The sequence below is a fragment of the Melampsora larici-populina genome, assembly GCF_000204055.1.
Source record: "Melampsora larici-populina 98AG31 unplaced genomic scaffold MELLAscaffold_9, whole genome shotgun sequence".
In the NCBI taxonomy this organism is placed as follows: domain Eukaryota; kingdom Fungi; phylum Basidiomycota; class Pucciniomycetes; order Pucciniales; family Melampsoraceae; genus Melampsora; species Melampsora laricis-populina.
In genome coordinates this window covers 985,102-999,411 of record NW_006768773.1, presented here as the reverse complement: position 1 = coordinate 999,411, position 14,310 = coordinate 985,102, and the positions used below count along the sequence as shown (strand labels likewise).

Genomic DNA, 14,310 nt, shown 5'->3' with positions numbered 1-14,310 from the left:
TCCCCTTGCGACCACGTCCCTGCGGTGTTGTGAAAACTTGAGTTTGTTGTCTAGGGTGACCCCGAGCCACTTCGCGCTTTTGAGTGGTGTGAGTTTCTTCCTTGTGCCGAAATCGATTGTGGGTGGACTCGTGATGTCGTTGGTGCTGAAGATCGACCAGTGGCTTTTCTTGATGTCGAAGATGGCCCCGTGGAGTTTGGCCCATTTGGTTTGTCGAAATGTTAGAGTTTGCATTCTTGACTTTAGTTGATGTAGATCTGCCGCCGATGCCAAGAGGATGACGTCGTCCACGAAGCCTAGAGCTTCTGCCCAAGCCAACGGTTCAGCAATGTCTAGTAGGGATGTGTTATACAGGAGGTAAAGGAGTGGAGAAAGGGGAGACCCTTGCGGTAGGCCGTGAGTCAGATTGTACGCTTTCGATTCGAAGCCATTGAATACCAATCGAGTCGACCTGTTACTGAGGAAGCAGCGGATAATGTTGATGGTTTGGGAGTGGACTCCTTTTTTCTCGAGGGTGTCAAGTAATCTTGGATGGTGCACTGATGGAAATGCAGATTTTACATCTGCAAACATAGCGCCCACATAGTTACCCTTTGACCATTCCCGTCGTATGTATGCGACTAGATGGACGAGGGCCTCCTCACTGGACCTATTTGGTCTGCTGCCGTAGTGTCCAGCGTTCAGAAGTTGGAGCTTCTCGACTTGTTGTGACAGATGAATGGTAATAAACTTTTCGTAAAGTTTGCTGATGGTGTTGAGGAGTGCAATGGGTCGAAAGGATGCCGGGGTTGTGTAATCGGATTTACCAGGTTTGGGAATCATGATGGTTTTTGCTTCTTTCCATCGTGTGGGATAGATGCCTGTAATAGTGATACATTGGAAGAGGGCGAGAACATGATGCTTTACCTGTGACCATAGTTCTTTCCAGACCCAATTTTGAATTTGGTCTCCTCCCGGAGCCTTTAAAGGCGGGCTATTGGTGACAATTGTTGCCAGGTCTTCCTTGTTCAGGGACTTCAGAAGAGTTGGCATTTTTGATTCTGTTAATCGTGAGTCTTCCTCTAGGGGGAATTCGAGATGGGCTGTGTCCTGAAGATCGCACGGTGCCGTGGCAACACATGTTGCATCAAAGAGGGCGTTAGCTTTCTCCTCATTTGATGTACACGTGTTGCCCTCTTTCGTGATGAGCGTGTTGATAATCGGTGATGGTTGTCGTCCAGAAGTGTATTTCTTAGCTTGAAACAGTGTATCATGGGTAAGTGTTGATAGATAAATTTTCCAATTGTCTTCTTTCGCTTTATTGACTGCGTTTTTAAATTTGTTTCGAGCGTCTTTAAAAGCTTTCCGATCCTCTTCAGTTCTGGATTTCTTCATCTTCCTTTCGCATCTCAGAGCTTCCTTACGGAGGGGGTCCAAGATCGCGGGATTCCACCACTTCTTATGCTTACCAGGTGGTGGTTTCCACGGGGAGTTGTTGTCTAGGGCATTAGTAATAACTGCTATCAAATCTCTGTCGAAATCTTCAATTAAGGAGCGTGAGGTCAGCGGTTTGATGGGAGGGAGGTTTTGTTTAACTTCGGTTCGAAGGTCAATTTTTTCTACCTTCTTCCAGTTCTTTCGTGGCCTGGGATTGTTGGAGGTGAGTGGGGAGTTGTTCTTGGTGGAGATGGTGGTTATTATGGCCTGATGATCAGAAAAGTGGCTGGTTAAACTGTCCGTGTCAATGATGCATTGTTGTATGGCATCATCAAAGCAGTCATTAACCCACACTTGGTCGATTGAAGTACCAAGTGTGGTCTTTGAGCCTACTCCGAACGTGGCGATGCCTCGTGGTGAGCGTAGAGTGAGATCCCAGTTAGACATCAGGTCCATCAGCCGATCGGCATCTTTGTCCTGAGTGGTGATGTGAGGTGGGTTCCAGATGGCTGAGTGTAGGTTGCAGTCCGTATTGACAATAGTCGGGAGGAGCTGGATTCCCAGCGGTAGGCTCTTCATGAGTCCTTCATAGGCCTCAAAACCTGAGAAGACTGCGGGGTCGTTGTACACACTCACAGCAAGCAGTGTAAAACCGGATGCAAAGGTGACTGTGCAGGCCGCCACATCTCTAGAAGGCCAGGATAGTGGGTTGATCTGTGCCTGGAGATCTTTTCTAATATACAGACATGCTCGTGGTCTTGCTCCCGTTCTCTTTTCAGCGGGAACAGGGCTCACGAGCATCCAGTTAGCGTGCTCATTTGGTAGATAGTCGGAATTGTTCACCATGGGTTCTTGTAGTGAAAGTATTGCAAAAAGATTAGTGAAGTCAGAATTAAAGAGGGAATTTGCCGTATCCGGGGAATGACGGCAATTTAGTTGAAGGATTGATTCGGTGTCCGGTAAGGTGAGTTTTCTTCGTAGTTGTTCTAACATTGAGTTATCATGTCAACGACTACTTCGGGTACCACTACAAGGTTTGGGGACGCGCTAGGGTTATGAGGAGGGAGGCTCTCAGCGATGCGTGTGGCACATTGAGGGTGGAAGGGGGAGTGGGCTAGGTCTTTGTTGTTTGATTCAAACAAATTCTTTGCAGATTTTGTCGGATCCATCTTTACAAGGGCTCTGATGCACGCAGTGCACTTCATAGTAGCTACACCTTTCTTGCTGCAAACATGAGCGTGATGATCACCCCCGCAGTACGGGCACATTGGTGTAGAAGGACAAGACGGAGCTGTATGACCTGTTTTCCTACAATTGTAGCACCTCTTTGGAGGTTCTCTACCTGCTTCGGTTTTGTGGAGGCCTCGGCCGAACCACACTTTTTCCTTAACACACTTGTCAGCCTGTGCTTGGGTGTCCAGGCCGATCAGAAGCGTGGAGTAACGCTTTGACGGATCATCTTTCAGCTTTGGGTTGAGCCACCGGATAAAGGAGGCTTCTTGTAAAAGCTCAGGGTTGGACGCGATGAGTTCTTCCTTATGGCTATGAATTTCCGGGTCAAAGGAGGTCGGGATAGCGTGGACCAAGATTGTAAAGTGTTCAGTTTTAACTTGTAGTTTGTCTGATATGATTGGTAGCCACTCTTTTTCCATTCCTCTGACCTTTTCGGCATGGGCTGCACTCTCTAGATGCAAAACTAGGTCGCCTGAGGGCATTCGTTGGACAGTTTTGACCGTTATGGTAGCCTCTGAAGCCTCGGTGAGTTTTACGTCGTGGGTCTTAAAGGCGGTGTTGAAGCCATGTATCAGTTGCGTGATAGAGAGGGACCCCAGTGCTACTTTTGACTTGTCCAGTTGCGTGAGGGTGATGGTGTTTGCCAGTCGTTTCCTGGTCTTGGTTTTTGGGACTGGTCTGCGTTGAGAGCTTGGTCCTGCTGATGTTGGTTGCGATCTACTGGTCGCGTGTTTCGAGGCAGCTGAAGCATAAGAGCTTGTGCCAGCTGAGGTGTGTGGAGGTGTTTTCTCCTTTTGGGCCACCAAGGATGCAATCTGGTCTGAAAGAACATCAAGTCTCTCGCTTATCGAGCTGGCTTGGAAATCAAAGGCCGGGGTTGGTCCTTTTTCGCGGTTCACTAGCGGTACTGACGCTCTGGTGGAGCTTGCAAGGTCAGATACCGGTCTACGGAAGAGTACTCTCTTCGATTTATCCAGCTCGTGTTGGTCAAAAGCAGCGTTGATCAGCACGAGCAGATCCGCTGCAGTATCAGTGTCGATTGACACCTTCTTTGCGATTCTGCCTTTGGCCGGGAGTTGAATCGAGTCATTGGCCACCGAGACCAGCTTGGCCAGCATGACGGTGAGGGAACGTTCGTCCTCATTGCCTGGTATCAAACGGGTCATCCTCTCCGATCGAGGGGTGCCCGTTATGGACTGAACGTGGTCTTGAGCAATCAGACCAGGGGTGCTGGTACGTGCTCTCTTCTTGGAGAACTCGGCCAGTGCTGGGACCTCGTTTCGTTTAGGCAGGACTCCTAACGAATCGTTGGTGATTTCGACCTGTGGTAGTTCCTGGTCCGAGCTCTTGAGGAAAGCAGCTATCGCGTCGCCACTATGTGTAGACGCGTTCGGATCGGTCCAGCCGCTGGTCGAGGTGGTTGAGGGGTTGTCCTCGACCATTTGTCCCGTGTCGGACGCGTCAGGGGGCATATGACGCTAGCTATCGACAGGAGAAGATGATCGCGAGAACGAGAAAAAGTTAGGAGAATGGGATGGCGAAGCTGAAATTCGGGTCACGTGACCTCAGGAAAAAGCTGTACGAAGTCAGTTTCCTCTGGAATGCAAAGTGTCACTTTTGTTTCACCAATCGAGCGATAATTTTGAAATTAAGAAAAAGGAAATTGACCATTCACCAACTCAGTCGACTGCTCAGCATTTTGACTTTACCATCCACTTCATTTCTCATTTCTTAGAGCACGTCTTCAATGGATCCATGGTCAACCAACGAATGGGAGGAACCCACAGTTCACCACTCTTCTTCCATCGATAAATCAAGTTCAACTTTGGATTTCAATAGTTCAATCGATTTACCGAGCACTTTTCCAACCTCGTCTGATCCTCAAACCTCATGGCCTTCAGATCACAATGAATATTTGAACTCATGGGAATCTCAATCAATCCCAAAGAAACCTTCACTCTCATCTCTTGAGATATCTCATTCATCTCCAGCACTTCATTCAATTGGGACACAACCAAGCGATTCACCCGTTTGGCCATCAACAGTCGAACTTCCAGACTTCAACCACGTAACAGGACCTCAAGATCCATTGGCTATAGAATCTCAAGATCATACATCCAATCTACCTAAGATATCTTCACATCCTGAAGACTTTCCAGAGACATCTTTGAATTTGTCTTTCTCGGCCTCAGAACAAATTAACAACCACGACACTCGCTCAGAAGGCTCCAATGAAGCACATCCTACTCCACGTTCAGAATTGCAAGATCCAGAAGATAACAGCTGGGGTGAATTCAACTCGGAAACTTTCCAAGCTACCTTTCCTGCCCCGAAAATCGATAGTCCAGTCATTCCTACAGCCGATGCATGGCACGGCAACACAACTCTTGCCGAATGGGAACCTCCGCCGCTTCCACCACCTCCAACACTTTCATTAAATTCTATCATTCCTCATCAAGAAACAACATCTCCAGGCTGGGAACCCTCGGATGAAATTCCAAACCAAGTGGAAGACGAAGACGAAGATGGAACGGAAATGGGAGAGGTGATAGACGCTTGGGCAGATAACAAACAAAGAGGAGCTCACCAAGTCGTCAGTTCATATATTTCAATCTAACTAATGTTTATAACATCTGATTTTGTAATTAAATCTCTTAGCCGTCTGAAACGGTGGCCAAGTTCCAAGTGGATACTCGAAAATGGGCCACAGAACAATACCCAATACAGGAAGAAAACTTTCTTCCAGCGGGTAAGGCAGCCATGACTTTGGATCTTAGTGCAGCGATGGTTCAGGGCGGTGAACTGTCAGTGGAGTGTGTATTTTGGAGCTCTCAGAAAAATCAACACTTTGAAGATTTGAAACACTGACGATGACTTTGTTTTCTCGTTTGATCAAAAGTGCTGAGATTGTTGCAGATCTTTCACAACCTCCACTTCCTGAGACATCAGAAATCAGTACTCAAAAACTGTTTCAAAACTCGGCAATCTCAAATGCATTTCAATCTGCTATCAATCAAACAGCTTCTTCAGCAGCAAGTGTACTTAAATCTGCTAGTCGTCCTCGTCGATTGTTTCCAAGTGGAAGTCTTACTACCTTTACCAAGAATTCGACGTCCGAGAGTGGGCAAGCATCTGATCCGACAAATGATGATGCAATTTGGAATAACTTCTCAGCTCTTGAAGTACCACATCATCCTCATGACCAGAAAACAGATGCCTTTGGACTACACGATGCTAAGCAGTCTACCCAACCGCAAAACAAACCTGCCGGATTTTTCAGCCGATGGACTGGTCAAGCACCACTTACCACTAATACTCCTGCCACCTTATTGACGAAGAAACCCGACAATGTCCTCATTGATAGTATTTCTCCTCTCTCAGATAGCCGTCATAGTACTCCCAATCTTTCTGAAGCTGCCTTACCATCCCCAAGCTCGGCTTCAATGCAAGAGGCTTCTTCATCACGTCTCTCGCGATTGTTTGGTCGGTTTGGAACGCGCCCGAAAGATAGTCCTACATCGGATTCAAATAGTGCTATATCAGCGGTCACCGAACTTAACGATCGTGATGTTGCTTTCTTGGACTCTGTGAAAACCGTTCCTTTCGAGACTAAGCCAGCTCTTTATGATGAATTCGATAATCTCCAGATTGGGAAGCAGGATAAAGCCCACGATCTGAAAAACCCAAGGACAAGTATGAGTAGTGTACCACCAATCTATCCCGCTAAGCCGAAGATCAAAACCTCTTATTCAGACGGTCAAGAAGACCTACTTGACTTTCTAGCTCAAGGCGCACCTACGAAGACGTCTCCCAGTAAATCTCCCAGTAAAGTACTGAAATTTTCTCCAAACTCTATCACGTCTTCATCCAGCAAACAAAATGATCAAGATGTAGATCCGTTTGATGTTTTCAATACTGCCCCGATCTCCAATTCTGCTTCAAGTAAATCTTCTCGCCCTAATAGCTTTGGGCAATTTCAAGGGCAACACTCAAGCTTTCATATCTCAAGCTCAATGTCATCATCATCAAAACCTGGATCACATACGAAATCATTCTCAACCACTTCAAAAGTACCTCAAAGTCTTACTAGATATGATGATATTGATGATCTTTTCTCTGAATTTGAAAGTGTTAAACCTACTCAATCACGTCGTCAATCTTCATCAACTGTGGTACCTAAACAACACACATCTACCCAATCCTGGAGTACTCAATCTAATCATACGATTCCTACTTCTCAACCATCTCAATCAACTTTCCAGAATATGAATCAATCTTCACAACTGAATCGGATTCCAAAGATGGCTCAACCTAATGCACGTACCCCAACTCCTATACTTCATCTTACTCCGAATTCGACCAATTCCAATGTACCTGTACCAATCTTGAGACCTCCACCATCTGGATCATCTCCTATTCCTCTGATCGCTCCACCTTCTTCAAAACTTGGCATCTTATCTCCACCAGCACCACCTTCTTCAAACCTTAAAATCTTATCACCACCACCACTACCTTCATCATCTTCTTCATCATCAAGTAGACCAATGATGTCCTCATCATTTGTTTCAAAACCAAATGGAAAACTTAATCATCAAACTACTCAATCTGGTGGACTATCGAAGCAAGATTTAAGTTTCTTTGATTCGTTGTTGTAAAATTGTTTCTTTTTTTGGTGATTATGAATTTAAACAGTGAAAATGACGTTTGGATTAGTGAAGAACAATTTTTTTTTCTATGAGTTGTATTTTTTTTGGTTGATTAGGCTCAAGACTTAGTATTGTTCTCTTTTTTTGGGATCGGGTCTTTTAGGTACATAGTAAACTATAGCATTTTTGATGAGTTTTTAAATATGTAAAAAAATCAATCAATCAATCAATCAATCAAAAGGCAGATCAATCAGTGATCTGATTCTTATTGTTCAGTTTCTTTGCATTTTGTTTTGTTGGTTGTATCAATTAATTAAAAAAATGTTGAGAGATTTGTTCTTTTTGAATTTGTTGATGAATTTGTTCAGTTAAACTTGAATAAAAATAATTACAAAATATTTGGCCTGGCAACCATTCCATTGTATGTTGGATTTTGAGAAAAAATGAAAAAAGTCCAAATTTTGGTTTTCAACTGGATTTATACACAGTAAAGACTTTTTTTTGTTTTCAGTGGTGAACTTTGGAGTTTAAGCTTCTTTAAGGTAGTAAAGAACTTTGTTATTTTTTTTCAATGTCCAACATATGTATAATGAAATGGTTGTAGGATTTATAAGGAGAAAGAATTTGGGTTTATTGAAAGAATATCCTTTGGTCCTAAGGGAAGCAGAAATGTTTAACTGGAAGATGATGGGAAATACTTAAACCAGAATGGTGTTGTCCCGCTTGACCATCCAGATTTGATCTGTATTGATCTCCTGTCAATGTCTATCCTAACTGGCTTGACATTCTGGGAGGTCACTTGAAATTTCATCAATTTCAGGCTGTGACCTCCCGCAACGCTGCCACAGATACACTACTATGTATACTGGGTATCTTCAATACTATGCTAGTATAGTATCTGTGGCAGTGTTAGTATTAGGCTCCCGCTCTTAGTTTTGTGAATTTGACAACATTCATCTTTTGCCGCGCAATCAAGGAAGTGGTTTATTATATGAGTCCACTACATGCGCATGTTTGCACCATTAACTTACAAAATATGTACCACAGCATAAGACATCATAGACCATTCATCATTGATCCTGAGGCTCAGTGGGTGCATTTCTTCCATCTCCTGTTATCAAGATTCAAGTAATCATCTGACCCTTGCTCTCTCAAAGCTGACCCTTTTGCTAGGTCTTGTTTTGATCTTGCTCATGACTTGCAATTGATTTCGGGTGGTGGCTCATGATTGACACACACAAGCGACTTGCCTAATCTTCACTACACCCTTGAGACTCGCCTGACTGACACAACACTTACCTGAAGGGTCAACCTGTGAGGCCTCTCATGTATTTAAAACTGATCTCAAAAATCAAAAGAACACCGGGCGGTCATGTGAGACTTTGACAAAAGTAAACACAATGGGAAGTCGGAATGAAGGTGGTCAACAGCTATGATGTCATAGCTGAAGATTGAAACATATGAAGTGAAGATACAAACCAATCAGCTACAAGTTCACATGCAACACAATCCAACCTTTCCCATTCCACTATGTTAATAACTAGTTACCAACAACAAGAAAAGCTGCAATTATTTCGACCTACATTGCCATTATATGTGTATCAGAATTGATGCAAAGGCTATATGAGCCGCCTATGACATCAAAAGAGCTATACTGGGTCTATGTTGGGAGAAAAATATCATTTTTTTGTCTATCAAGCAAAAAACAATGGGCACTCAGGCAGTCAGGGCTGCCAGTGGTGGGTGTTTGTGACAGGGTAAAGAGTGTCAGCTTTGAAGATAATGTTTGGAAGAGTTGGCTGGGCAGGGCCAAGTCCTGGTCACAGCCCTAGTACCACTACCTGTTGCTGTAGCACAACCTGCACCAGTACAGTATTGTGTATATTTTCTTCAAGCTTTCACAGAATTGATAAGTAGTGCCTTATTTTGTGAAATAGTCATGAGATGTTCAAAGCACATGTGAATACAAATCAATAGAGCCCCCAACCCCAGTGTATAATATAGTGAGCTGTTGCCCAGGCACACAGTCAAGACTAGACTTTTCCTCTTCCTATCATAGTCATTATTGAAGTCTTTAAACAGGAAATCAAATTTTTCTATCTTGGAGTGTCACATGATTTGGTTTTCCAGTGTTACAGAATGTGGTAAACTGATGTACCTCATGATGCTGTATGCAAGGAACTGGTTGTATGATGAGTATCAAGAACTTTTATGAAGCACCTAAGATGCTAAACATAAGATGTGTAGAAACTGGATTGAAGTGCCTAAATTTAAGGATCCAAAGACAAGAAGCAAAAAGGATGAGAACATTGAATTTGACAGTATACAGGCACATTGGCCTAAACTGAGTGATCATGACTAGGAAAGTACAAAGAATGAATCTTTGAATAAATTTCCAAAAACAGTGAGGGAAGAAGAATTCTATAGGCTAATAGTAACATAATCAAATTTTCTAAAAAAAACATTCAAAATATGGAAACACACAACCCTATGTTCCCATTTATAGATATCCACTATCTTGCAACAAAGCCGGTGTATAACTTGTCAAACATTTGTCATACTTCCCTTCACAACTTTATAGTAAACAATATCACTTTGTCTTCTCAAACCCAACATCAGTTAGAGTATTTTGAATACAACCATGTCAAACACCCCTTGATGTGATACCCAACTTGAAGTTTGGATGTCTTGACCTTCAGTATTAAAATACCCTGTTCAGGTAGATGTATATCATAAGTTATGATATATCTTGATACTCAAATGTTTTTGTCAATTTGGTCAGGATCACTGGCGTACTCTGGCGGATGAACTGTTAACCCCAAGAACTTGTAGTACTTTTCCAAATAATGCCCAGTCACAATCCATGTTGAAAAAGCAGCTTTAGGCCATTCAATTTCTCCTGAACCTCTTTCAATACATCTTTTACTTTTCTCATCCATCAGGGACTTCAAATATGCTAACTCTGAACCTGCAACTCCAAAGTAAGTGCCCACCATGATTTCTGAGAAGCTAAGATTTTGTTGCTGTATAGATCCAAGTGAAGTATCATGTGTTGGATACCATTTTATATATGGTTGGATTTTGAATCTATTGAATTTTGTCAATATTCTCAGCCGTTTTTGTATGAATATCTCAAGTTCTTTATCTTCACCAATATACATTCTTGTAGGTGTCATATTCCAAGATGAGTTTTCTGACTCAAGAGTGTAGACATTAGGGCTTGCTGTGAGTTTACCAATAAGAAGCTCAAGAAAATCTTCAGATTTCTTGTGGAGAATCTTGCTGTTTAATTTGTCCCACTCAATCTCTGGAGATAAGAAATCCAAGGTATAAAGTAGATTGAGGAGAATGGGAATTGAAACTCCAAGTTGGGAAAGCCTCTTTGGATCCTGTTCTGCAAGCCACTTTTTGTACCTTTTCATTTCAGGATTTTGCATGGTGTAAATTGTTGCACACCTTTTACCTTGTTCAATAGTATCCATCAGTGAATCCAGCTCATTCTGCTGGACTTCAGTGAGTTTTGCCATCCTTCCTTGAAGGCTATCCCATTGATTTGACTTGTATTCAAAAAACATTGGCCATCTTTCATTCACTTTTAAAAGTTGAGCTACTGTTGCTACCTCTTTGCTGACTAATCCCTTTTTCTTGTCCCACTCTAATATTGATATTTCTTGCATCAACTGGTTTCCAATAGACTTCATTCTCCTGTAAGTTTCCCTGAATTCTGAACACTCTAATTTTTCTTCAAGCTTTACTTGCATATCATTAAGAATGGTATTCAATTGCATATTATTAACAGGGTGAATTTCTTGAGCATACAGTTCATGATCTATGAGTGTCATTATGAATTTGTTCTTGTTGTGCTTTTGGAAAGCTTTTTCAATCAAATTCCAAAAAGCTATCTTTTTCTTCTCAGAAAGATCTATTTCAATCTGCGGCCAAAAGGGTTCATGAAGCTGGCATGTGGATGGGTTTGATTCATCAATTTTGCTTTCATCCTTTACAATCAGTGTAACATTTTGCTTGGAGTTATTCTTTTTCTTTTTCTTTTTGTGTCTTGTAACCTGAGTGATCTTAGATGATTTGCTTAATGGGGTTTCTGTTTGTTCAAGTTGAGAAGAGGAGGCACTCAAATTGAAGTCATTGATCTGGGAAGGAAAGGTCTCAATATTTTTGTTCTCCTCTGGGATTTTTGTGCCTGTCTTCAGCTCAAGAGAAAATGCACCTTCTCCTCCTTCATTTTTCAGAACTCTATTGTCATCCTGGTAACTTGAGACATGCCCAGGTTGCACATTGGGTATTTCTGGTGAAATGGATTCATTATTCTTAACTTGCTTTCCTTTCTTCCTGTTTTTCTTGGAGACCAATCTCCACTCTTCATCAATTTTACTTGATGAAACTCCATTCAAGTTTTCATCATTGTTGTATTCAACATGTTTGCCCTTTGAAACCAGGTATTCTACTTTTGGAATAGCTTTCCTAAGTTTTCCTTTGTGGTGTATGACTTCAGCATACCTTTGTGCATTGTATTCAGAAAGGAATGATATGAGCAAAAGGTTTGAGATACCATTGAGAGAAAGGAAACAGACAAGTTTTTGTCAACAGTACCAATATCTGGCTTAGCAGATGGTATCACGTCTGAAGTTTTGGCATGCACTGTTGATGGTTTTGTTTGTGGGCCAAGGGCATCCAGTGATGTTAGGGGTCTTGCAGGGATTGAAGGTTCATTGTTGTAATTCTTCACATCATGTGATTCCCAATTGTCTTTTAAAGATACCTCTTCTTTCTGATCATTATGACCAGACTTAATTATACTGGAATAGGATATTGGAGCCTTCAAATGCTTGTCTCCAGAATGAATAAGAGATGGCCCTCCCTTCTCTTCATGGGTCATATCCATTTCTACAGCAGGAGATGTTTTACTTTGTTGCTCCATCCTGGTAAAAATGATATTGATTAATCTATTATCTTCATTTAGAGAAAACAATTCCAAATGAAAAGTTCTCACCTTGGCTTGTTTGAATATGTATGTTCATGAGTTGAGACCGGGTCAACCTCTTCTGGCCTACTATCTTTCAAGCTTTCAAAATGGCCTTTGCGAATGTGTGGTACAATCAAGTTTGGCCTATCTAAATGGGCCCTGTAGTTGGATGAATAAACTCATGAGTTCCTCTCAAAAAAATTTGACAGGTTTCTATCAATTCAGATATATCCAGAGGATGCCTACACATTATTAGAGAAGGACTCAGGGGTTGCAATCAAGCCATTCTCTCCATGATCCCTTAGATCTTTGGATATTGCCTCTGCTTTGATAGTATGATGGTCTACAACATGTGTTGAAGTCCTATGGATCAGGGAGAGGCCCAATGAACACAATGAATTTCAAAGATTGGTTAATGATACTTCAAGTGACTCACATCTCTATTGGGCTCATATTTTTGCTATCCACTTCAGGTCTGATATTAGGAACCATAGCCATGTCCTTACTTGAGGTGTCACTATCAGAGTATCTGATGTGATCTGTAACTGGTCGTATATCATATAATGAGAGGTCTGGTTTGTGGTGGATAATGATATTTCCGCTACGTGCCCAGATTCTTGCATGCTCTTCATTTGTAAAGACTGGGACAAAGCTTATTGGAATCAAGAGATCAGGATTTGGTAGAGAATTGAGGTTGGTGCCAGGATGGTAGTAGCTATTTGTGTTTGAAAAACCTGATTGAGTATTTTGACCAGTACTTTGATGTGCATTTCTAATCACACACTTTGATATGTCTTCTGAATCTGGAAGTATTCCACTAATCACTCCATTAAAAATGTAAAGCTGAATTAATAGCTGCCACATTTTTGTGTGTATAGGTCCCAAGAGTTCCAATGTGGGAATCAAGCAGAAAATTGAAATCTTCTGGGGGAATCTGATCTTCAAAGAAACTGAGATTTGTGTGACAGCTTTTGCATTGAAACAAAAAAAACTAGACAAAATGTTTTCATTGGATATTTTTTCTTCATATGAGTGTGATGCATGCAATAAGGTATGTATGTATATATCTTCCACTGTGCAGTGAGATCATACACACACTGAGTAAACTCAAGCATTTTGAGACATCCCCACCTTATTTTCATAAGCATAACTATAATCAGCTGTGTTTTGATTGTATTTCAGCTGTTATAAACATTGAAACCAATCTTCAAAAGTCACTGTCACACCAGTTGCTTGAACCTACATGGTTTGAATTGCATCAAGTCTTGATGAGCATATTGAAAAATCAGACCATAAAATTCCTCTGTAATTTATATGTGACACAAGGGCCACAATTTTTGGTGATGATTGAAACTCTATCATACACCAGAGAAAGGTTTGTTCTCATTGTTCCACGTGTGACCTGCAATATTGATGAGACATCAGGTAGGCTACTAAAAGAAACCTATTTTCTGAATTCTCTTGATATCTGTGAGTCAAGTGTGTCTGGACAACTGGGCTTTATTTGATTTTTCCAGTGAAGAACTCTCCAAATTATCTTGCTCAGAGGCAGTAAATTTGGCAAACCCATGTAGATATTTTGTGCACAGAATCTTTTGAAAGTTTTATAATTGCACCGTACAACTACTGTAACAAATTTGGGAAATAAAGAAAATGAAACAAGCTGCTCATGAGTCTATTGCTATATGATATCTCTCAGAAGCTGGAGAGAGCACACACCAAGTCTCTTTTTTGTCTGTGTTGACATGAGCAACCCAAATTGATCATGATTTGTGTTCTCTCCTTCTCTCAGTCATTTTGCTTCTGACCCTTTCATTCTTTATAAAAGGGAAAGCATCAAGAAAGCCCAGTCAACCAACCTATCCCCACATGTTAGATCACAATTGGAAGGAAAGTGGCTTTAGAAATCCCCACAACAATTCTTGCATTTACAGCTATTACCCAATTACATACCAGAAATCACCTTTGTTGAATTGTAGACGGCAAGTATATGGTACTCAAGATATGTCTTTTGTAACTCGAAATGCATACTTG

The 14,310-nt window shown here is 41.7% G+C and overlaps 2 protein-coding genes across 2 annotated transcripts; one reads left to right on the top strand and one right to left on the bottom strand.

The window, feature by feature from the left end:
• Positions 1-4,331: 4,331 nt before the first annotated feature.
• MELLADRAFT_115817 (uncharacterized protein) lies at positions 4,332-7,704 on the top strand (the record flags this gene model as incomplete). The annotated part of the gene is made up of 3 exons (XM_007407565.1): positions 4,332-5,242; positions 5,308-5,453; positions 5,549-7,704. 3 exons carry the CDS (start codon positions 4,397-4,399, stop codon positions 7,302-7,304), a joined length of 2,748 nt encoding a protein of 915 aa, XP_007407627.1.
• A 2,347-nt stretch (positions 7,705-10,051) lies between these two features.
• On the bottom strand, positions 10,052-13,140 carry MELLADRAFT_104381 (uncharacterized protein; the record flags this gene model as incomplete). Its single annotated transcript, XM_007407392.1, has 5 exons — positions 10,052-11,810; positions 11,885-12,232; positions 12,304-12,435; positions 12,523-12,639; positions 12,713-13,140. 5 exons carry the CDS (start codon positions 13,138-13,140, stop codon positions 10,052-10,054), a joined length of 2,784 nt encoding a protein of 927 aa, XP_007407454.1.
• Positions 13,141-14,310: the final 1,170 nt, after the last annotated feature.